We start from the raw sequence: 25,874 nt of genomic DNA on the forward strand, positions 1-25,874 counted from the left end.
GCATTCAGTCTTACTTTTGGTAAAAAAAAGGGTGCAAATGTCATTTCCAATGACAAACACATTTTTAATTAACCTGATGCTGCTTTTAAAACAAATTTTAAAGATGTTTTTGAATTGCTCCTCTTGTCAATCCTTATTTGTCACTGACCCATATATACACTCACCAGCCTCTTCATTAGGTACACTTGTGCAGTCCAATTCAATCAAGTACAACAGCTTTGCTTTAAATTCTACGTTTATGAAGCTAAACACATGCTAATACTATCTTAGCAGATGTCTCAGTAGCATCATTCACTATCAATAAGCATCATAGAAACACACTATAAAAAAGGAAGTGTTTGCCAACCTAGTCTCACTGTATATATGTACAGTATATGTGCTATATAATATAATTTACTCTGCAAAAATATGACAAATGTTAAGCCTATCAGCAAAATAGATTTTTAATTCTAATTTTCCTTCACTATACAACTCGAAACTGTATGCATATGTTTAACAGTAGAATACCTCTGCATTTAGAAAATATTGTTCCCTATCATTGTCATGGATTGTTTCTGCACTTATTGTTTTTTGTGGTTTGTTTTCTTTTTTGTGTGACTTTGTGTGTGTTTTGAATGTGCTCTGTGTTACAAATTGTTTGCCATTTGTGTTACTTTGTTTAGTGCTTAGTATTGTTTTTCCTTTGAGTCCAGGGCTCTTTTTTTCGTTCTTTTATCCCTGCCTTGCTTTGGTTTTAACCTTGACCTTTTGTAACCTCATGTTTTGCTGTAGTCCTGCTCAGGCTGTTTTCCCATGAAAACACGTTCAGTGTATAGTCTCGTTAGTCTTGCCATCTTTGTTTTTTTTGCCTGCCACATACCTCACATTGTTCCTTGTGTTTCCCTCCTTTTTCAGTGCCTGTCACCTACTTGTTGTCCCTGCATGTGGCTCCACTTGACTGCATAACCATGACAATGATATTTTGTATAGTGTCCTATCTTGTTTTCTGTAATATATACACAACTGATGAATAACTTGTGTGTCTTCTGAATGTCATATTGCACATCGTTTTGCTCTGTGTTGTATTGGTGATATATTGAACCTAACTGGATAATGTTTTTAAAGTTTTTACATCCATCCCATATCTCTTCTATTCATCCATCTCACATAGATGATGTTCAGCAGAGCTTCTTAACTAGTCAGACACCAAGTTCAGCTCAGTACATGGGTCAATTTTTTTTTTTTTTTTGTGTCCATGTGGTTTAGTCAAATTTAAAGGGGTTAAAATGTGGAAATAAACGTATGAATAACTTGAACACATTCTTTTTTTTTAGTGGACCCAGTATAACATTTCTGCTTTTAATCCATTTAGAGAGAATATATTAGAGGATTATGGCAAAAATGTCTAAGTGGTCTAACCATAAAAACTTTGTACCAAATAATTCAACTTGCTTAAAAACTCAACTCTCAATAAAAGAGAGAATTCTGACTATTTTCTCAGAATTCTGACTTTTTTTGTCAGAATTCTGACTTTCATCTCAGAATTCTGACTTTCATCTCAGAATTCTGACTTTCATCTTAGAATTCTGACTATTTTCTCAGAATTCTGACTTTCATCTCAGAATTCTGACTTTCATCTTAGAATTCTGACTATTTTCTCAGAATTCTGACTTTCATCTCAGAATTCTGACTTTCATCTCAGAATTCTGACTTTCATCTTAGAATTCTGACTATTTTCTCAGAATTCTGACTTTCATCTCAGAATTCTGACTATTTTCTCAGAATTCTAACTTTCTGAGTTTAAAGTCAGAATTCTGGGAAAAAAGTCAGAACCAATTTTTTTTTTCCCACAGTGGCCCTAATCGTCTTCCTATTAACCTGAAATATAAATTCTTATTTATCGTTATTTTATTCTATAACTTTTCCTCTTAGTTTTCACTTCATTGTGGCCTGCTCTTTTTTTGTCTAATTCTCCTTTTTTCTTGTCTCAGTGTTTAATATCACCAAGTCTCATTCCAGTGTTCATTGTATATTAAGTGAATAAATCAATTCTGAATCTGATATCCTTTAAAAATAAAAATCATGTTATGGTTGGATGTATAGACAAATGGGAATGAGATATTTAAGACACAAATTGAGAACAAAGATTTTAGAGTTCTGAGTCCTACCTGTCAGGTTTTATATGTTCACATTAAATGTTTTCACATTATGCTTGATTATATTAAATGTAGAAACTCATTAATATGTCTGTATATGTTGATTATCAGTAAACTGTTGCTGTATACAAATATAAGTGATTCAGTTCTGCTGCTATAAAAAGATTTCTGACTTCATTTTTCTTGTGTGTGAATATTTTTATTTTCTTCTGCTCTTATTTTTTTTTTTTTTACAGATAGTTAACTTTTTACCAATAACAAAATACGTAGATGGATAAAAATGCAGTAGTATAGCCTACCTTCATCTTACTAAATAGTGACCCCCTCATTGAGGTATGGGAAATTAGGTTATAATTAATTTACAACTGTTAATGAATGGTTTATTAAGTGTTTGTATCTAATTAATGACCATTTATAAATCCTTTATAGGGGTAGATAAAAGTGATTTTATAAATGCTGTGTAATAACATCATTTACAGGAATATGAAAAATGTTCCTTTTTTAATTACATCAAATCCTTTATATCACTCTTCATAAATCACACACAGTAGATAACAATGTAAGGCTCATGTAAATCCCAATAATTAAGACTTACAAAAGGGGTCTTCAACGTTTTCCAGGCCAAGGACCCCCAAACTGATGGAGAGATGGAGCGGGGACCTCCTACTTATATATTATATATATTCAAATAATACCAGACATCCCAACCTGCAAAAAGTAATTTCAGGGAGGTCCGTTCCGGGGGTGGGGCGACCCCCCTGCAGCACCTCTGCGGACCCCCTAGGGCTCACGAACCCCCTGTTGAAGACCTCTGCTTTACAACATCTTAAAATAAAATAATATAATTTGGCCTTTCTGAGCAGAACAGGTTTGTGTTGATACTCAACCATAAAGCATGTCACTACTTATTGTGTGAGAATAAGTCATATGAGTTATTTGTTTTGGCAAATGAGGGTTAATATAAGCTGCTATAACTCTGTTAGCCCCATATATATATATGTAAGCTATATATATGCGAGTTATATAAATCATTTTTATTCTTGAATGAATTAAAATAAATAACAAATAAAACATTTTAACATGTTAAACACATACTGGGCTGTTCTCTCCACGCCTCTACAAAAACTGTCCCATGGTTTAACCTCCTGTAATCTCTTACTAAATACATTATGAATACATTATACTGTGTTATAAACTATATATAAAGTTGTGTAGGTTGTAGATTGTAATTTTTTGATTTAACTTGATTTGTAAAATCAATCTGTATCTTCTTCAGTTTAACATGTGACACATTTATTGAAACATTTTTCTGTCTTTCTTTTAACTAAAAATGTTTTAGTTAGTTAGTTTTTTAACTAAAAATCTATTTTGTTTATGTGCTTCATTTTAAAGTTTTCATATTTTTATTCAGTAACACTTTAAGTCCTCTTTTATTAATATATAACATTCATAATGATCAGTATAATCAGTAATACAGACAGTATATAGACAATGATAAAGGTTTATAACAACTATAAGCAGATCTTTTAGATCTTTTAAACTTTTTAAAATGTAAATACTGTCCTGTACTGTAATTATTCAGTATTTGTAATAAATTATAACTTCTGCTGTGAAGACACATTTTGTATTATTACATCTATGTTTTATTATATTGTCATTCTTTCTCTGTTTATACAGCAGACTCCACTTATGGGTGTCCACATGACAAATACATAAATACTTATATCGCTACATTACATTGTACTTTACACTATGTTAAGTGTTACCTGCTTAAAATTAAGTCTATTTTTATTCAGTGTCTTTTTGAAGATAAAATTGTTTTACTTTCACATTTTAAAGTGATATTTTTCATAATTTTGTTCGACATGTGAAATTAGCTGTTTCATATGATCTCTATGAGCATCTTACATAAAGCACACAATCTTTCTATAAGACACATTTTATTAGTCTCTCTCCTCATAAATTTATAATCAATTATTGATTGATTTGACTTGTTTCCAGTGAGAATCTGCTAAAAATTCCAATACATATGTTGGTAGATTTCCGGAAAATTGAATGTAGTTTTTGTTTGTGCGAGCAGAGAGAGAGAGAGAGAGAGAGAGTCAGCTGGATGATGATGAAAGTTTCAATGTTTTAAGTGTGCGAATGTGACTGGCAGCTTCATTGTCTTCAGGTTTGTTGTTCCAGAATGAATGAGAGAGAGAACTGAAGGAGGCACAGAGCTGCAGGCCGTCACTCTTTGTCTGCTTTTCTAACAGAAATGCCGATTGTGAAGCTGAATACTGAGCGCCTCTTTTATGACACGTTGCTGGCTCAGGCTGTTTGGACAAAAGGCTACAGCTGCTCAGGTACTATAAAGAGCAGCAGCTGCCGAACAGGTAACACACAACATCCACTGACCTGTAGCAGCAACAGAAGCAGCATCCAGTGCAGCAGCAACATGACTACCAGCAGCAGCAGCAGCATGATGGGCAGGGTGAGAAGACAACAAACTCTCTCTAATCTATTCTAATCTGACTTTAGCTGGTTAAAAGTTTTATATTCTCATATTGTAAACAGTTACAGGCTTTTCACTCTCTCTAATTTCTACAGAGAGGTCACATGTTAGTGTCAGAATACAAAAATACCTTAAATTACTGTCAGAGTTGTATTTAAAAATAGTTTTACACAGTTTGAAATAGTTTGATCTGTGCTTTAATTACACAGTTAATATAGAGAGCTGTTTCAATGTTAATGAGACATTCTGAGATTTATTAATGTTAAATATCTATAGTGTGAAATGTATCTGAGTGACAGTCAGTGAGTCTTTCTATCAGTACTTCATGAAGGAAAAGTTTTACAGTCTTTTGTGGGGGGAATTTATGGATGTTTATCAGAGTTAGACATTACAGATATTGTTCTCTTATCAGATATATCCTCAGAAAGTGTGTGTCACACTGACTGTATAAATATAGACTATATATAACTCTACTGCTGAGTTACTAATAGTAAAGTCATTAATAAATGCCTGTCTATAAAGGATCAGTGAATTATGAATTAACAGTAGTAAATCAATTTATTACAGTTTATAAAGTTATATAATTGATGAATCCAGCAGGTTATTGATCTATCTTTGTCTCTGTCTCTGTCTCAGATCGTTTTCTACGAGGACAGGAACTTCCAGGGTCGTTCCTATGAGTGCAGCAGCGACTGCGCTGACATGTCCTCCTACATGAGCAGGTGCCACTCCTGTAGGGTGGAGAGGGGCTGCTTCATGGTCTACGACCGCACCAACTTCATGGGTAACCAGTACTTCATGAGGAGGGGCGAGTACGCTGACTACATGAGCATGATGGGCATGAGCGACTGCATCAGGTCCTGCCGCATGATCCCCATGGTAACCACACAGCCGCCAATCACATCACAGACCTTCATCAGTCTGAATCAGCAGATTACACACATACTATTATCATTATTATCACATCATTAACATCATTGTGTTACAGCACCGTGGAAACTACAGGATGAAGATCTACGAGAGGGAGAACTTCGGTGGTCAGATGCACGAGCTGATGGACGACTGTGACAACATCCAGAGCCGTTACAGCATGTCCAACTGCATGTCCTGCAACGTGATGGACGGACACTGGCTGATGTACGAGCAGCCCAGCTACAGAGGCAGGATGATGTACATGAGGCCTGGAGAGTACAGGAACTTCATGAACATGGGCATGAGCAACATGAAGTTCATGAGCATGAGGCGCATCATGGACTCTTATTATTAGAGTTACCATGGAAACACTGAAAAATAAATAAAGTACTATCTTTGTAAACAAAGTTTTCTGTCTTTTCTGTTGGATAAAAAGCTGCTCACTGAGCTCTGTGGTTTTAGCTGACAATTTAGGACAAATATACACATTTAAGACTTTACAATCTATAGTTAACGTGCTAGCAGCCCTGTGATGCTGTACTCAAGCTAAATGCCGAACAAAAGCATGCAAACATGCTTATAATGATAAATCTAATGTTTAGCAGGTATATTATTTATCATGTTCATCATGTAAGTTTAGTGTATTAGCAGGCAAACATTTGCTAATTAGCACTAAACACAAAGTATAGCTGAGACTGATGGGAATGTCTTTAGTTTTGCAGGTATTTGGTCATAAACCAAAGTATTGGACGAAATAAAATTTTGACCAGATCATGTGTGAAACAAATGTCACAACAATCCATCCAATAGTTGTTGAGATATTTCAATAAAATTCATAACTAAAGTTAACCTCATGGTGGCCCTACAGGAAAAGTCAGTGGATCACCAATGTCAGGATTCACCCTCTGAGGTACGCATGTCAGTAACTGCAGTGAAAATCGATCTGACAGACAACAACCAACAACCAACAAACATTGCTATCCATAGAAACATGTTGCTAGCGTGGCTAAAAGCCAATTCATGCTTTCTGCATTCATGTGGCTATGAGGGTCCGTGTTGTCCATGTGACTAAAATTTCACCATCTGCCTATGTCATGGTCCATGCATGCAGACATCTGTGTGCAGCCCAAATTGTGATTAGTGGACTGTACGCATTGTAGGTGCATCAACTGTCCATGTGTTTAAAAAAGCAAACAGGAATGCCTTTTTCTATTTTTTCTTGTTCAGCAACATAAAGGAACTCCTCAGTTGCATTCAGACTGTAAACTGTCCTGTGTTTAAAAAAAAAAGCAAGAGCTGTATTGATATGGGCATGTTGTTTAAAGTGCTGATGAGACAATGAAATATGATCCAGCAAGTCCAGTTGGAATAACAGATTATTGAGTTTAAAGGCTGATGAGCAAAACACTGCATTTTGTTATATTCACAGACTGGATTTTACAACTCTGGAAAGTTATCACACTGCAGCCATGTTTACAAATACGTACTTGTGGGAGGCGTCTGTGTCTGTGGACCCCAAAAAAGTATGAATGGTACTGCGTGCAAGTCCACAGCTGTCCTGTGTTGGCCTAAACAACATACATCTCACAAAAAAGACAAATTTAAGATCATCTTAATTATAAATAAAGGTTTTCATTATTAATAATAAAATAGCATCATACAATCAAGTAATGATTGAGTTTATTAAGTGAGAAAAACCTTAAGAAAAGAAAATGCTAATTAAAATAAACAAGACAAACTTAAAATTACAAGAGCACAGAATAAATGCATGTAATATCTGAAGGAAACACATTTTAATTCACTTAGTTTTGGAATTTGTGAATGTAATGGTGTCCAGAATACAACCGAAAAGTGTGTATGTTGGCATGAATTCATAAAAATGTGTTTGTTGTGTGTGGAATAATAATAAGGGAAGCTACTTTACTGAGAACAAATTAAAAATAAAAAGAAGTGTTTCTTTATACATTGTTACTATAATATACAGTTTACTCACAGCATTATTGTCATTGATATATGTACTGCATTTGTGTTGCCAATGGATGATTCCTCCACAGGGTAGGATATAATAGAACAGCATGAGGCATTGAATGAAGTAGAGGAGACAGATGGTCTTGTTGCAGACTCTTTGAACTCCTCCAGCTTTAAACATACTACAAAATCATGGCTGAGCGCTCAGGACCAAAAGGCTCCAAAACCAACAAGATTCAGACGGCTGGACCATCGAGGGCAGACGAGCTACGACTAGCTACGCACGACATCCAACAGTTGGCACAGTTCCAGGTTCAGTAACAGATAAACATATGAGTTGCTGAGCAGAAGATGACTCCACTGAAAAAACCCCCCCACAATGTATCAACATGGACACCACTGGTACATCTTCCCAGAGGAAAATTTTTGACTTATAGGTGAACTGCAGGTGTTTTCAACCTCAGTGAGTGTTTCCTGGTGTTCTTTGTGTAAAAAATAGTATAAAGCTTTTTGTGGCTCCAGGGGGACCTGGAAATCAGGGGACATGAAGTTAGAAAGAAGTTGTCCTGTGTGTTTTAAATTAGACTGTTTTCTTTTTGTGAACAATAAAGTTAAAGTTTATTATGTCAAATTTTGTGTCTTCTCTTACCTTGAATCGATTAACACAGCTTCAAAGGTGTAAACCAGCTATCATTAACAAAATGGGTTTCATTTTGGATGAGCTATCTGATCGATTTGCTTACATGAGTAGTTGTATTCAGATGAAAGACAGACAGAGAATGAGACCATAAATAGAAAGGAGGCACCACCTGCAGAAGGTTGCGAGCCAGACGAGTCTTGCCGGTGTACACCAGCAGGAGGTGCTGCTCCAGAGACACCAGGAAGTCGTCTGGAGGACTGAGATGTTCCACTTCCACCTACAGGGGAAGAGACGCCTTGGAACAACCGACTTTAACTCCACCAACCAGACCTCCGACCTGGTCCTCCTAGCCTCAACGTGGAGGGTTGTGAAGGTTGAAAATAATGGGCATAGACAAAAAATATCTATTAAACGTGTTTTTGGAAGTCCTGTCTTCTTTGAACCAACAGTCAGGTGTCCACGTGAACAGTGAAAGAGGTTTTCCTCGCTGTAATCATTCCTCCTGTCCTTACTGATTATTAAAGGATCCCCTTAAAATGTCCTTTCAATGGAAGTGATGGAGGACAAAATCCACAGTGTGTCCACACAGTCATTTAAAAGTAGATGTGAAGCTTATATGAGGCTTCAGCAGTATGAGTTAGTCATATCAAGTGATATCTGACACATTTACAGTCTTTTTAGCATCAAATTCCCTCTTTGTGTGTTGAGCTGAGCTGGAATATAGTAACAAAAAGAGGGACTTTGGCACTAGAAAAACTGTAACATTGAAAAATATCTACTTGATTTGACTCATTTGGATGGCTGAAGCTTCATATCAGCTTCAGATCACCTTGAAAACACATTTTTGCCCATTCCATTATTGCCAATTGTGAAGCTGAACACTGAAGGGCTCTTTTATGACACTTTGCTGGCTCAGGGTGTTTGGACAAAAGGCTACAGCTGCCCAGGTGCTATAAAGAGCAGCAGCTGCCGGACAGGTAACACACAACATCCACTGACCTGTAGCAGCAACAGCAGCAGCAACCAACAAACCGCCAACATGATGGGCAAGGTGAGAAGACAACAAACTCTCTCTAATCTAATCTAATCTGACTTTAGCTGGTTTAGAGTTTCTTTTTACTGATGTTATAGACAGTTACAGGCTTTTCACTCTCTCTAATTTCTACAGATTTTAGTGTTAGGGTCAGAATACAAGAATACCCTAAATTACTGTGTCACAGTTACTGCACATGTTCCAGGGCAGATTGTATTTAAAAATAGTTTAGCACCGTTTTAAATAGTTTGATCTGTGCTTTGATCACACAGTTAATGTACAGAACTGTTTCAGTGTTAATGAGACACTCTAAGACTTGGAATAAATATCTATAGTGTAAAATGTTTCTGAGTGGCAGTCAGTGAGTCTTTATATAAGTAGTATAAGTCTTTTTTTAGTATATTGAATGATGGACATCAGATATATTGATCATTAATCAGATATATATATATATCTTCAGAAAGTGTGTGTTACACTCAGTGTATGAATATGTCTTTAAATATTCAAATTGGCTGTAAGGTTTTCAAAGAACTGTATGGATGTAAAACAACTCTGCTCTCTCTAAACTTTTATGGAGTTATTAACAGTCAAGTTCTTAATAAATGCTAATGTTTAAAAAAGTATATAAAAAAACAACTTGATCTTTGGGGGAGTTCTGAGATGATTGAGCAGCATCTCAGTTGTAAAATAATTAGTCTCTTTCACCAACAAGAATGATCATTAGGACACAATGTTGTATAATGATGAATCCAGCAGGTTATTGATCTGTCTCTGTCTCTGTCTCAGATCATTTTCTACGAGGACAGGAACTTCCAGGGTCGTTCCTATGAGTGCAGCAGCGACTGCGCTGACATGTCCTCCTACATGAGCAGGTGCCACTCCTGCAGGGTGGAGAGGGGCTGCTTCATGGTCTACGACCGCACCAACTTCATGGGTAACCAGTACTTCATGAGGAGGGGCGAGTACGCTGACTACATGAGCATGATGGGCATGAGCGACTGCATCAGGTCCTGCCGCATGATCCCCATGGTAACCACACAGCCACCAATCACATCACAGACCTGATATCTTCATCAGTCTGAATCAGCAGATTACACACATACTATTATCATTATTATTATCACATCATTAATGACTGGCTCCTTGTGTTACAGCACCGTGGAAACTACAGGATGAGGATCTACGAGAGGGAGAACTTCGGTGGTCAGATGCACGAGCTGATGGACGACTGTGACAACATCCAGAGCCGTTACAGCATGTCCAACTGCATGTCCTGCAACGTGATGGACGGACACTGGCTGATGTACGAGCAGCCCAACTACAGAGGCAGGATGATGTACATGAGGCCTGGAGAGTACAGGAACTTCATGAACATGGGCATGAGCGGCATGAGGTTCATGAGCATGAGGCGCATCATGGACTCTTATTATTGAGTTACCATGGAAACACTGAAAAATAAATAAAGTGCTTTCTTTGTAAACAAAGTTTTCTGTCTTTTCTGTTGGATAAAAAGCTGCTCACTGAGTTCTGTGGTTTTAGCTGACAATTGAGAACAAATGTAGGCTACACATTTAAGACTTTACAATCTATATGATGCTGTACTTGAGCTAAATGCTGAACAAAAGCATACAAATATGCTTATGACGATAATTCTATTGTTTAGGGTATAATATTTACCATGTTCATCATGTAAGTTTAGTATATTAGTATGCAAACATTTGCTAATAACTGAGACTGATGGGAATGTCTTTAGTTTTGCAAGTATTTGGTCATAAACCAAACTAATGGACAAAATAACTGTTGTGAATTGTTCATGTTCAGAGACTTTTATTTTAAAGGCACTATTTGTTGCTACTGCCTGTAAACCCGTTTCTGCTGTCTTTACCGATGCAGAATTGATAAATCACTGATGATGACTCCTACCTGGGCCTATGCTTGGTCCATCACTGCTCTGTGTTCTTCCACAATTCAGACAACACCAGGTTGCTGTGAGCGGAGGCATTTGCTCCATGTTTCATTAAGATTGTCTCCTACCTGGGGACAAACCACTCCTTCCATTCATCTGGAGAGGCCTATGTTGGGTAGACTCACTAGATGTGATGAGGATGGCCTATCAAATACTGGCCAGTCAGTATGACCCCTTGGAAATCATTGTGCCAAGGTGCCCATCCACTAGCTTTGGTCCAAACAGAGGGGCTGGGATGATCCAGATTTACCTTCAGTCCTCCTACATGCCTGGGAAACCTTGGAGAATGAGCTTCAACACCTCAGCAGAATTTCCATCTCATAATACTCACCAGTCCCTGTACAAGGTGCAGAACCACAGTACGATCTTCACATTTTCTGTGATGCCTCTGAACATGGGGCAGTCACTGTACGTACAGGAGATGCCATTCACACCTCCTTTGTGATGGCTAGGTCAAGAGTTACCCCCAAGATAACCTTCGGAGCGCCCTGGTGGTCGAGAGCTTAGAGTGCATGCCACATAATCGCAGCATCCCAAATTCGATCCAGCCAGGGACCTATGCCTCCGGTCATTCCCCTCTCTCGCTCCCTGTTTCCTGTCAGCATCTCTGCCAGTAACTATCTAAATAAAGTAAAAAAAGCCCAAACACATCTAAAAAAGAATTGCCCCCAAGTGACAGCAGACTATGCCACACCTGGAGCTCTGTGCTGCATTAGCTGAAATTCAACTGGCCAAGCTTGTAGAGACTGAACTGACACTCACCATCCGACAGACAACAGCATTTTAAATGTCTTTCTAATTTCAGTGGATGGCGGAGTCCACACCACAACTATAACGACAACGATAGAGAAGAACAATATTGTTGGAATCACTGAATTCACTGATCAACACACTGAATCATCACCCACCTGTGAACTCTTCTGCTTTTCTCTTTACAAAGTACAGCAGTAACAGCTCATCAATAATTAGCTACAGACACAGCTTGAGTATGCAGTGCGTACTACACACCACTGTTTACGGGATGTTATCGTTTTCAGTGTGGACACTCAAATCGTTGTCGTTATAGTTATCATTCTCACTGTGGACGGCCCTTTAGAGTGGCTCCAATCAGATTCCAAGGTGTTTGTTGGAACTTGTGTATTAGAGATACAGGAGCTGACTGACAGATGGGCTTGGCAGTATGTGGATACCCTGAACAATCCAGTGGATGATATAACTAGGGGTAAGCTACTCCTAGGAAGCACAATCAAAAGCTTGAAATGCACTTTATTTTAAAATGCTAACTTTATTTGATGTAATAAAAAAACATGTATTTATTTTATTCTTTTTTATTATTGTATTTATTTTATTAATTTGAATCCCATAAGTTCAGTGTAAATACTATTAAATGTTGCTGCCATATTATAGAAATCTACTGTATTTATTTGACAGTCTACAATCCACACGACACAGATGCTGATGTAACTAGAATGCTACTTCAAGGTACTGAAAATTACAGACATTATGATGTTCTGGAACTTCACTTGAGTACATTTTCACAAACTGCACCTCAGTGATTTTTTATTGAATACCCCTGACCTAGATGAAAAGTCAGTGGATCACTGAAGTCAGAATTCATCCTCTGAGGAACATAAATGTCTGTAGTAACTGCAGTGAAAATCCATCGAACAGACAACAGTCAACAACCAACAGACAAACATTGCCATCCATAGGGTTGCCTTTAGCCATGTTGCTAGCATGGCTAAAGGCCAATTCATGCTTTTTGCATTTGTGTGGCAGTGAGGGTTCGTGTTGTCCACGTGACTTAAATTTCATTGTCTGCCTATGTCTGCATGGTCCACACATGTAGATGTCCGAGTACAGCCCAGAATTTGTGATGGGTGAACTGTACACATTGTCTTTCCTTTTTTTTGACTTTTTCTTGTTCAGCAACATAAAGGAACTCCTCAGCTGCATTCAGACTGTAAACTGTCCTGTGTAAAACAATACAAAGGGCTGTATGGATGTGGGCGTGTTGTTTAAAGCGCTGATGAGACAATGAAATACGACCCAGCAAGTCCAGTTGGAGTAAGAGATTATTGAGTTTAAAGACTGATCAGAAAAAAACACTGCACAGCAGTTTGTTATATTCACAAACTGGATTTTATAACTCTGTAAAGTTATCACACTGCAGCCATGTTTGCTAATACGTACATGTGGGAGGCATCTGTGTCTGTGGACCCAAAAAAGTATGAATTGTATGGTGTGACAGCATGAATTGACCGTAACAACATACATATCACAAAAAAGACAAACTAAAGATAATCCTAATTATAAATAAAGGTTATCATTATTAATGATAAAATAGAATCATACAGCATATACAATAATACATTACAACTTTATTTGTTAAGCACTTTAAAACAACCACAGTGGACCAAAGTGCTGTATAGAAGAAAAGACATAATACAAGGCATAACAGCTCACATGAGGCATAGAATTGCATATACAGTACATATAAAATGAAACAAAATAAATTACAAGCAAGTAATGGGTGAATTTATTAAGCAATAAAAACTTTAATAAATGTGTGTAACATCTGAAGGAAACACATTTTAATTCACTTAGTTTTGGAATTTGTGAATTTTATGGTGTCCAAAATACAACTAAAAAGTTTTTAGGTTGTCATGAATCTCATAATAATGAGGGAAGTTGCTATATTGAGATATTTTTAAAAATGTGTTTCTATATTCATTGTTACTATAATATACAATTTACTCACAGCGTTGTTACCCAGTACTGCATTTGTGTGCCATTAGATGATTCCTCCACAGAGTAGGATATAGTAGAACAGCATGAGGCATTGGATCAGAAGGCTGTACCAGCTACACACCACAACCTGCAGACAAACTATCATCATCATCATCATCATCATCATCATCATAAATACAGGTTATATTAGTAATAATAATTAGAAGAAATAGCTCTCCACTGCTGACAGATGGACCTGTGTCCAACAGTTAGGACAGTCCCAACTTCAGTAACAGATTTACAACAAAATGAGTGATTGACCAGAAGATGACTCCACTTATGAACATGGAAACAAGTGGTACATCTTCCTAGAGGAAAATATTTGACTTGTAGGTGATTTGCAGGTGTTATTAACATCAGTGAGTGTTTCCTGGTGTCCTTTGTGTAAAAAATAGTATAAAGCCTTTTGTGGCTCCAGAGGGACCTGATGATGTCACTAATGGTTTCACTTGAAAACTACAAGTTTCGAAAATTAGGGAGGAGGAGGAAGGGGAGAAGAAAAGTTAAATCCAAACAGAGAGGTAGCAGAGAGAAGTGAATGTAAGTGATGGATGGTAAAGATGGAAAAGACTCTCATGTTTCCAGTGTTCACATCACCAGGCAACTCAAAATGTACACTGTTGGTCATGTGAGGGTTAAAAATAATGGGCATAGACAAAATATATCTGTTCTGTATATCTATATGTAACTTTTAAACACAGGTGCGAAAGTTTTTAAGTCTAGTCCATATGAACAGGGAAAGAGGTTTTCCTCGCTGTAATCATTACTCCTGTTCATACTGACTATTAAAAGTGCTTCTAATGTGCTTTCAATGGAACTAATGGAGGACAAAATCCAAAGTGTGTCCACACAGTCACTTAAAAGTACAGTTTCCCTGTTGAGCTAGTTGAGTATAGTAACAAAAAGAGGGACTTTGGCGGGACTGTAACGTTGACTCATTAGGACAGCTTCATATTAGCTTCAGATCACCTTTTAAATACATTTTTGCCCATTCCATTATTGCCAATTGTGAAGCTGAACACTGAAGGGCTCTTTCATGACACGTTGCTGGCTCAGGGTGTTTGGACAAAAGGCTACAGCTGCCCAGGTGCTATAAAGAGCAGCAGCTGCCGGACAGGTAACACACAACATCCACTGACCTGTAGCAGCAACAGCAGCAGCAACCAACAAACCGCCAACATGATGGGCAAGGTGAGAAGACAACAAACTCTCTCTAATCTAACCTAATCTAATCTGACTTTAGCTGGTTTAGAGTTTGTTTTTACTGATGTTATAGACAGTTACAGGCTTTTCACTCTTCTTAATTTCTACAGATGTTAGTGTTAGTCTCAGAATACAAGAATACCCTAAATTACTGTGTCACAGTTACTGCACATGTTCCAGGGCAGATTGTATTTAAAAATAGTTTTACACATTCTTAAATAGTTTGATCTGTGCTTTGATCACACGGTTAATATACAGAGCTGTTCCAATGTTAATGAGACATTCTGAGATTTAGTCATGTAAAATATCTCATTGTAAAACAACCTGTTGATAATTAGTCTCTTTCACCAATAACAATGACTGAGTGTCTTCATTCAGACAGAATGTTGTATAATGATGAATCCAGCAGGTTATTGATCTGTCTCCGTCTCTATCTCAGATCATTTTCTACGAGGACAGGAACTTCCAGGGTCGTTCCTATGAGTGCAGCAGCGACTGCGCTGACATGTCCTCCTACATGAGCAGGTGCCACTCCTGCAGGGTGGAGAGGGGCTGCTTCATGGTCTACGACCGCACCAACTTCATGGGTAACCAGTACTTCATGAGGAGGGGCGAGTATGCTGACTACATGAGCATGATGGGCATGAGCGACTGCATCAGGTCCTGCCGCATGATCCCCATGGTAACCACACAGCCGCCAATCACATCACAGACCTTCATCAGTCTGAATCAGCAGATTACACACATACTATTATCATTATTATCACATCATTAACATCATTGTGTTACAGCACCGTGGAAACTACAGGATGAAGATCTACGAGAGGGAGAACTTCGGTGGTCAGATGCACGAGCTGATGGACGACTGTGACAACATCCAGAGCCGTTACAGCATGTCCAACTGCATGTCCTGCAACGTGATGGACGGACACTGGCTGATGTACGAGCAGCCCAGCTACAGAGGCAGGATGATGTACATGAGGCCTGGAGAGTACAGGAACTTCATGAACATGGGCATGAGCAACATGAAGTTCATGAGCATGAGGCGCATCATGGACTCTTATTATTAGAGTTACCATGGAAACACTGAAAAATAAATAAAGTACTTTCTTTGTAAACAAAGTTTTCTGTCTTTTCTGTTGGATAAAAAGCTGCTCACTGAGCTCTGTGGTTTTAGCTGACAATTTAGGACAAATATACACATTTAAGACTTTACAATCTATAGTTAACGTGCTAGCTGAATGCTAAATAAAGCATACTAACATGCTCACAATGATAATGCTAATGTTTAGCAGGTATAATATTTACCTTGTTCATCATGTTAGTTCAGTGTATTAGCAGGCAAACATTTGCTATTTAGCACTAAACACAAAGAATAACAGACTGATGGGAATGTCTTCACCTTTGCAGGTAATGGTCATAAACCATATTAAATCACACATGTAAGTAAATGTAAATGCAGTATACTACTGTGTAGTGTTTTTCTGAACAGCCTTTAAAAATCAATCATCTTTTACTCCAACCAGACTTGCTGGATCGTATTTCATTGTCTCAACAGCACTTTGATGATTGTTTTACACTGGACAGTTTTCAGTGTGAATGCAGCTGAGGAGTTCCTTTATGTTGCTGAACAAGAAAAAGGAAAAAAAAGGAATGACAATGTGTACAGTCCACCGATCACAAATTCTGGGCTGCACTCGGACATCTACAGTGGGCAGAACAAGTATTTGATACACTGCCGATTTTGCAGGTTTTCCCACTTACAAAGCATGTAGAGGTCTGTCATTTTTATCATAGGTACACTTCAATTGTGAGAGACGGAATCTAGAACACAAATCCAGAAAATCACATTGTATGATTTTTAAATAATGAATTTGCATTTAATTGCATGACATAAGTATTTGGTCACCTACCAACCAGTAAGAATTCCGGCTCTCACAGACCTGTTAGTTTTTCGTTAAGAAGCCCTCCTGTTCTCCACTCATTACCTATATTAATTGCACCTGTTACCTGTATAAAAGACACCTGTCCACACACTCAATTAAATAGACTCCAACCTCTCCACAATGGCCAAGACCAGAGTGTAAGGACATCAGGGATAAAATTGTACACCTGCACAAAGCTGGGATGGGCTACAGGACAATAGGCAAGCAGCTTGGTGAAAAGGCAACAACTGTTGCCGCAATTATTAGAAAATGGAAGAAGTTCAAGAAACGGTCAATCTCCCTCAGTCTGGGGCTCTATGCAAGATCTCACCTCGTAGGGCATCAATGATCATGAAGAAGGTGAGGGATCAGCCCAGAACTACACGGCAGGACCTGGTCAATGACCTGAAGAGAGCTGGGACCACAGTCTCAAAGAAAAACATTAGTAACTAGGGTTGCACATCTCTCTGTGATAAACGATTCGATATGCATCTCGATACACGTCATGATTCGATTCAAAAATTATATCCTTTCATTACAGACCAGTTCAATTTGATACAGTGTAAGAACAATATGATTTGATTCTACGGTTAATATTTGTTGTAGATATTTTATAAACTAAAGAAGCCAATTCTATGAAAGTGTAATGTTTTCTTTTCAAATTTGTAAAAGACCACATATCCCCAAGCATTGTGGCTTTATGGCACTGGCATAATCACATGTCAATGTATTTATTTTTAAGACATGGACCAAAAAAAAGTCTGGCTGAATCGTTGGATGGGAACTCCAGAGGTAAAAGTAGCACAGAATAGTAACAACAAAGTGCAACATTTCAGCCTGAGCATAGTGTTTTGAACACTAGAATTGGTAACAAAGGTGCAATATTATCACCTGCATCGCTCAGATATCGTTCTTCACCTCCTCCATTTTCCGTGTTGTCACTTGTTTATCACTCATGCTAATACCAGCTAGGCAGCTACGGAGTTTTTGGGGCAGCTTTAGCTCTCGCATTGTTTTAGAGATGCTGGCGCGTGTGTGATGCTGCCAACCCATTCCAAGTCTCGCAATACCCGATCCATGACTCTACAACCAATTCATGTAGGAATTCATGGCTAATTCGTATCAATTGAGGAGGCTGCTACTGATGCAGCTGTATCTCTCACTTGTAGAAGCGAATATCCGGTCGTATCGGTTTATCGTTCACAACCCTATTAGTAACACACTACGCCGTCATGGATTAAAATCCTGCAGCGCACGCAAGGTCCCCTGCTCAAGCCAGCGCATGTCCAGGCCCGTCTGAAGTTTGCCAATGACCATCTGGATGATCCAGAGGAGGAATGGGAGAAGGTCATGTGGTCTGATGAGACAAAAATAGAGCTTTTTGGTCTAAACTCCACTCGCCGAGTTTGGAGGAAGAAGAAGGATAAGTACACCCCAAGAACATCATCCCAACCGTGAAGCATGGAGGTGGAAACATCATTCTTTGGGGATGCTTTTCTGCAAAGGGGACAGGACGACTGCACCGTATTGAGGGGAGGATGGATGGGGCCATGTATCGCGAGATCTTGGCCAACAACCTCCTTCTCTCAGTAAGAACATTGAAGATGGGTCGTGGCTGGGTCTTCCAGCATGACAACGACCTGAAACACACAGCCAGGGCAACTGAGGAGTGGCTCCGTAAGAAGCATCTTAAGGTCCTGGAGTGGCCTAGCCAGTCTCCAGAGCTGAACCCAATAAAAAATCTTTAGAGGGAGCTGAAAGTCCATATTGCCCAGCGACAGCCCCGAAACCTGAAGGATCTGGAGAAGATCTGTATGGAGGAGTGGGCCAAAATCCCTGCTGCAGTGTGTGCAAACCTGGTCAAGAACTACAGGAAAGGTCTGATCTCTGTAATTGAAAACAAGGGTTTCTGTACCAATATTAAGTGCTGTTTTTCTGATGTATCAAATACTTATGTCATGCAATAAAATGCAAATTAATTACTTAAAATCATACAATGTGATTTTCTGGATTTGTGTTCTAGATTCCGTCTCTCACAGTTGAAGTGTACCTATGATAAAAATGACAGACCTCTACATGCTTTGTAAGTGGGAAAACCTGCAAAATCGGCAGTGTATCAAATACTTGTTCTCCCCACTGTAGATGTCCGAGTGCAGCCCAGAATTTGTGATCGGTGGACTGTACACATTGTCTTTCCTTTTATTCGACTTTTTCTTGTTCAGCAACATAAAGGAACTCCTCAGCTGCATTCACACTGAAAACTGTCCAGTGTAAAACAATCATCAAAGTGCTGATGAGACAATGAAATATGATCCAGCAAGTCTGGTTGGAGTAAAAGATGATTGATTTTTAAAGTCTGTTCAGAAAAACACTACACAGTAGTACACTGTATTTACATTTACTGTACATGTACTGCATTTGTGTTGCCATTAGACAATTTCTCCACAGAGTAAGGATATAGTAGAACACCATGAGGCATTGAATGAGGGAGAGCAGACTGATGGTTTTGTTCCAGACTCTTTGAACTCCTCCAGCTTTCAACATGATGCAAAATCATGGCTGCGGACCAAAATGCTCCAAAACCAACAGTTAGGACAGTCCCAACTTCAGCAACAGATTTACAACAATATGAGTGATTGACCAGAAGATGACTCCACTTATGAACATGGAAACAAGTGGTACATATTCCTAGAGGAAGACAACATCAGTGAGTGTTTCCTGGTGTTCTTTGTGTAAAAAGTAGTATAAAGCTTTTTGTGACTCCAGAGGGACCTGATGATGTCACTAATGGTTTCACTTGAAGACTACAGGTTTCAAAAATTAGGGAGAAGGAGGAGAAAAGTTCAATCCAAACAGAGAGGCAGCAGAGAGGAGTGAATGTAAGTGATGGATATTAAAGATGGAAAAGACTGTCATGTTTGCCAGTGTTCACATCAAAGGGCAACTCAAAATTTAAGGGTTAAAAATAATGGACATAGACAAAATATATCCATTAAATGTAACTTTTAAAGACAAGTTTTTAGGTCTAGTCCATATGAACAGGGAAAGAGGTTTTCCTCGCTGTAAACATTACTCCTGTTCATACTGGCTATTAAAAGTGCTTCTAATGTGCCTTCAATGGAACTAATGGAGGACAAAATCCAAAGTGTGTCCACACAGTCACTTAAAAGTACAGTTTCCCTGTTGAGCTAGTTGAGTATAGTAACAAAAAGAGGGACTTTGGCGGGACTGTAACGTTGACTCATTAGGACAGCTTCATATTAGCTTCAGATCACCGTTTAAATACATTTTTGCCCATTCCATTATTGCCAATTGTGAAGCTGAACACTGAAGGGCTCTTTTATGACACGTTGCTGGCTCAGAGTGTTTGGGACAATAGGCTACAGTTGCCCAGGTGCTATAAAGAGCAGCAGATGCCGGACAGGTAACACACAACATCCACTGACCTGTAGCAGCAACAGCAGCAGCAACCAAAAAACCGCCAACATGATGGGCAAGGTGAGAAGACAACAAACTTTCTCTAATCTAATCTAATCTGACTTTAGCTGGTTTAGAGTTTCTTTTTACTGATGTTATAGACAGTTACAGGCTTTTCACTCTTCTTAATTTCTACAGATGTTAGTGTTAGTGTCAGAATACAAGAATACCCTAAATTACTGTGTCACAGTTACTGCACATGTTCCAGGGCAGATTGTATTTAAAAATAGTTTTACACATTCTTAAATAGTTTGATCTGTGTCATGTAAAATATCTCATTGTAAAACAACCTTTTAATAAGTAGTCTCTTTCACCAATAACAAAGACTGAGTGTCCTCATTCAGACAGAATGTTGTATAATGATGAATCCAGCAGGTTATTGATCTATCTCCGTCTCTATCTCAGATCATTTTCTACGAGGACAGGAACTTCCAGGGTCGTTCCTATGAGTGCAGCAGCGACTGCGCTGACATGTCCTCCTACATGAGCAGGTGCCACTCCTGCAGGGTGGAGAGGGGCTGCTTCATGGTCTACGACCGTACCAACTTCATGGGTAACCAGTACTTCATGAGGAAGGGCGAGTACGCTGACTACATGAGCATGATGGGCATGAGCGACTGCATCAGGTCCTGCCGCATGATCCCCATGGTAACCACACAGCCGCCAATCACATCACAAACCTGATTCTTCATCAGTCTGAATCAGCAGATTACACACATACTATTATTATCACATCATTAATGACTGGCTCCTTGTGTTGCAGCACCGTGGAAACTACAGGATGAGGATCTACGAGAGGGAGAACTTCGGTGGTCAGATGCACGAGCTGATGGACGACTGTGACAACATCATGAGCCGTTACAGCATGTCCAACTGCATGTCCTGCAACGTGATGGAGGGACACTGGCTGATGTACGAGCAGCCCAGCTACAGAGGCAGGATGATGTACTTCAGGCCTGGAGAGTACAGGAACTTCATGAACATGGGCATGAGTGGCATGAGGTTCATGAGCATGAGGCGCGTCATGGACTCTTTTTATTAGAGTTACCATGGAAACACTGAAAAATAAATAAAGTGCTGTCTTTGTAAACAAAGTTTTCTGTCTTTTCTGTTTGGATAAGAAGTTGATCACTGAGCTCTGTGGTTTTAGCTGACAATTTAGGACAAATATACACATTTAAGACTTTACAATCTATAGTTAACGTGATAGCAGCCCTGTGATGCTGTACTCGTGCTAAATGCTAAATAAAGCATACTAACATGCTCACAATGATAATGCTAATGTTTAGTAGGTATAATATTTACCTTGTTCATCATGTAAGTTTAGTGTATTAGCAGGCAAACATTTGCCACATTTAATGGTCATAAACCATGTTAAACCACACATGTGGATGTACGAGTGCAGCCCAGAATTTCTGATCGGTGGACTGTACACATTGTCTTTCCTTTTTTTCAACTTTTTCTTGTTCAGCAACATAAAGGAACTCCTCAGCTGCATTCACACTGAAAACTGTCCAGTGTAAAACAAACATCAAAGTGCTGATGAGACAATGAAATACGATCCAGCAAGTCTGGTTGGACTAAAAGATGATTGATTTTAAAGGCTGTTAAGAAAAACACTGCACAGTAGTACACTGCATTTATATTTACATTTACTGTACATGTACTGCATTTCTGTTGCCATTAGATGATTCCTCCACAGAGTAAGGATATTGTAGAACACCATGAGGCACTGAATGAGGGAGAGCAGAATGATGGTTTTGTTCCAGACTCTTTGAACTCCTCCAGCTTTCAACATGCTGCAAAATCATGGCTGCGGACCAAAATGCTCCAAAACCAACAGTTAGGACAGTCCCAACTTCAGTAACAGATTTACAACAATATAAGTGATTGACCAGAAGATGACTCCACTTATGAACATGGAAACAAGTGGTACATCTTCCTAGAGGAAAATCTTTGACTTGTAGGTGAATTGCAGGTGCTATCAACATCAATGAGTGTTTCCTAGTGTTCTTTGTGTAAAAAATAGTATAAAGCTTTTTGTGGCTCCAGAGGGACCTGATGATGTCACTAATGGTTTCACTTGAAGACTACAGGTTTCAAAAATTAGGGAGGAGGAGGAAGAGGAGGAGAAAAGTTCAATCCAAACAGAGAGGCAGCAGAGAGAAGTGAATATAAGTGATGGATGTTAAAGTTGGTAAAGACTCATGTTTGTCAGTGTTCACATCACTGGACAACCCACTACTACTAGCTGATAAGGATTTCACAAATTGTATTAATAGTCAAATAGACCACTTTTTTGAGATCAATAAAACTCCAGGGATGTCATATAGAACCATTTGGGAATCATTTAAAGCATATATAAGAGGGCAAATCATCTCCTACTCAGCCAACTTGCAATCAATGCGTAGTTTGCAACTTACTGATTTATCTAGACAGATAAAAGATCTAGACTGTAGGGCTGCTTCTGTTCCTTCTGATTCTAATCTGCACAATGAACTATGAAGGTATTATTGGTGCAATGGTAATGGTAATATTATTGGTAATGAACGTCTACTACTGCAGTCAGAGTATGACTGATTATCCATTAGAGACACAGAACAGCTCCTTTTTAAATCAAAGCAAACATATTACAAACACAGTGATAAAGTAGGCAGGCTCCTCGCTCATCAACTACGTCAGAGGACAGCTAAGACCGCTATCCCTGACATCCATGTGACATCAGATAAAACCACCACCTACCCACAGGCTATTAATAATCAATTCAGACATTATTATGCAGACATTTATACATCTGAGGCTCATGCTAATACGGGGGAGATCCAAGAGTTCCTGGACAAACTTGACGTCCCACAGATAAGCCCAGAGGCACAAACATTTATTGATACCCCTATAACATGTCAGGCGGTAAAGCAGCAGGCCCTGATGGGATATCTATTGAATTCTATAAAGCTTTTTCCAACAAATTGCCACCTATGATAGGTTCTCTATATGCAGACATTCTATCCACAAAGAAAATGCCAGAAACAATGAATCAGGCTATAATACCAGTCATACTAAAGAAGGGCAAAGACCCCATAGAATGCAGTGGGTACCGTCCAATTAGCCTTCTTTGCTATGACTACAAAATTCTCACAAAATTTTTTAGCACACCGACTGGAAACTCTCATCTCTGAACTCATCTCCCCTGATCAAACAGGTTTCATACCTGGTAGGCAATCCTTTTTTAATATGCGGTGCCTTCTCAGCAGACTTCATTCCAATCATTCTTCAGAAAACACCAGAAGTTCTACTCTCCCTAGATGCCAAAAAGGCTTTTGACCGCATTGAGTGGTCATACCTTTCAAAGTGCTTAGTAGATTTGGTTTTGGCCCAACATTTCTCACATGGATGAACCTAATTTACAGCACCCCACAGGCAGCTGTGCGCACTAAATTTATGAATTCAAATTTCTGTTTTTCTCCAACGTGGGGTGAGGCAGGGCTTCTGTTTGTCACCTTTTCTGTTTAATTTAGCAATTGAACTTTTAGCCATAGCTCTCAGAGCTGACAATAGAGTTCCTGGAATTGTTAGGGGGAGCTTTACTCACAAGGTTTCACTTTATGCTGATGACCTTCTTCTGTATCTTTCTAACCTTACAGATTCCTTACCTTATATCACCCATCTACTAAACGATGTCAAAAGGTTGAAAGATAGCTACTTGATTTGACTCATTAGGACGGCTTCATATTAGCTTCAGATCACCTTTTCAACACATTTTTGCCCGTTCCATTATTGCCAATTGTGAAACTGAACACTGAAGGGCTCTTCTATGACACGTTGCTGGCTCAGGGTGTTTGGACAAAAGGCTACAGCTGCCCAGGTGCTATAAAGAGCAGCAGCAGCTGGACAGGTAGCACACAACATCCACTGACCTGTAGCAGCAACAGCAGCAGCAACCAACAAACCGCCAACATGATGAGCAAGGTGAGAAGACAACAAACTCTCTCTAATCTAATCTAATCTGACTTTAGCTGGTTTAGAGTTTGTTTTTACTGATGTTATAGACAGTTACAGGCTTTTCACTCTTCTTAATTTCTAAAGATGTTAGTGTTAGTCTCAGAATACAAGAATACCCTAAATTACTGTGTCACAGTTACTGCACATGTTCCAGGGCAGATTGTATTTAAAAATAGTTTTACACATTCTTAAATAGTTTGATCTGTGCTTTGATCACACGGTTAATATACAGAGCTGTCCCAATGTTAATGGGACATTCTGAGATTTAGTCATGTAAAATATCTCATTGGAAAACAACCTGTTGGTCTTTGGGGAGTTCTGAGGTGATTGAGCAGCATTTCAGTTGTAAAATATTTAGTCTCTTTCACCAATAACAATGACTGAGTGTCTTCAGACAGAATGTTGTATAATGATGAATCCAGCAGGTTATTGATCTGTCTCCGTCTCTATCTCAGATCATTTTCTACGAGGAGAGGAACTTCCAGGGTCGTTCCTATGAGTGCAGCAGCGACTGCGCTGACATGTCCTCCTACATGAGCAGGTGCCACTCCTGCAGGGTGGAGAGGGGCTGCTTCATGGTCTACGACCGCACCAACTTCATGGGTAACCAGTACTTCATGAGGAGGGGCGAGTACGCTGACTACATGAGCATGATGGGCATGAGCGACTGCATCAGGTCCTGCCGCATGATCCCCATGGTAACCACACAGCCGCCAATCACATCACAGACCTGATATCTTCATCAGTCTGAATCAGCAGATTACACACATACTATTATCATTATTAATATCCCATCATTAATGACTGGCTCCTTGTGTTGCAGCACTGTGGAAACTACAGGATGAGGATCTACGAGAGGGAGAACTTCGGTGGTCAGATGCACGAGCTGATGGACGACTGTGACAACATCATGAGCCGTTACAGCATGTCCAACTGCATGTCCTGCAACGTGATGGACGGACACTGGCTGATGTACGAGCAGCCCAGCTACAGAGGCAGGATGATGTACTTCAGGCCTGGAGAGTACAGGAACTTCATGAACATGGGCATGAGTGGCATGAGGTTCATGAGCATGAGGCGCATCATGGACTCTTATTATTGAGTTACCATGGAAACACTGAAAAATAAATAAAGTGCTGTCTTTGTAAACAAAGTTTTCTGTCTTTTCTGTTTGGATAAGAAGTTGATCACTGAGCTCTGTGGTCTTAGCTGACAAGGGAGGACAAATGTACACATTTAAGACTTTACAATCTATAGTTAACGTGCTAGCAGCCCTGTGATGCTGTACTCGTGCTAAATGCTAAATAAAGCATACTAACATGCTCACAA

The 25,874-nt window shown here is 39.0% G+C and overlaps 5 protein-coding genes across 5 annotated transcripts; all 5 read left to right on the top strand.

Moving 5' to 3' along the window:
• Positions 1-4,575: 4,575 nt before the first annotated feature.
• Positions 4,576-5,899, top strand: LOC128358593 (gamma-crystallin M3-like). The gene is made up of 3 exons (XM_053318927.1): positions 4,576-4,611; positions 5,269-5,511; positions 5,621-5,899. The coding sequence occupies exons 1-3, from the start codon at positions 4,576-4,578 to the stop codon at positions 5,897-5,899; spliced, it is 558 nt and encodes a 185-aa protein (XP_053174902.1).
• Positions 5,900-9,191: 3,292 nt separating this feature from the next.
• Positions 9,192-10,618, top strand: LOC128358601 (gamma-crystallin M2-like). The gene is made up of 3 exons (XM_053318936.1): positions 9,192-9,203; positions 9,972-10,214; positions 10,340-10,618. The coding sequence occupies exons 1-3, from the start codon at positions 9,192-9,194 to the stop codon at positions 10,616-10,618; spliced, it is 534 nt and encodes a 177-aa protein (XP_053174911.1).
• A 4,502-nt stretch (positions 10,619-15,120) lies between these two features.
• LOC128358599 (gamma-crystallin M2-like) lies at positions 15,121-16,214 on the top strand. The gene is made up of 3 exons (XM_053318934.1): positions 15,121-15,132; positions 15,584-15,826; positions 15,936-16,214. The coding sequence occupies exons 1-3, from the start codon at positions 15,121-15,123 to the stop codon at positions 16,212-16,214; spliced, it is 534 nt and encodes a 177-aa protein (XP_053174909.1).
• A 4,341-nt stretch (positions 16,215-20,555) lies between these two features.
• LOC128358606 (gamma-crystallin M2-like) lies at positions 20,556-21,588 on the top strand. Its single transcript, XM_053318940.1, has 3 exons — positions 20,556-20,567; positions 20,952-21,194; positions 21,310-21,588. Exons 1-3 carry the CDS (start codon positions 20,556-20,558, stop codon positions 21,586-21,588), a joined length of 534 nt encoding a protein of 177 aa, XP_053174915.1.
• Positions 21,589-24,500: 2,912 nt separating this feature from the next.
• Positions 24,501-25,647, top strand: LOC128358615 (gamma-crystallin M2-like). Its single transcript, XM_053318951.1, has 3 exons — positions 24,501-24,512; positions 25,001-25,243; positions 25,369-25,647. Exons 1-3 carry the CDS (start codon positions 24,501-24,503, stop codon positions 25,645-25,647), a joined length of 534 nt encoding a protein of 177 aa, XP_053174926.1.
• Positions 25,648-25,874: the final 227 nt, after the last annotated feature.

The sequence above is a fragment of the Scomber japonicus genome, chromosome 5 (assembly GCF_027409825.1).
Source record: "Scomber japonicus isolate fScoJap1 chromosome 5, fScoJap1.pri, whole genome shotgun sequence".
Taxonomy (NCBI): Eukaryota; Metazoa; Chordata; class Actinopteri; order Scombriformes; family Scombridae; genus Scomber; species Scomber japonicus.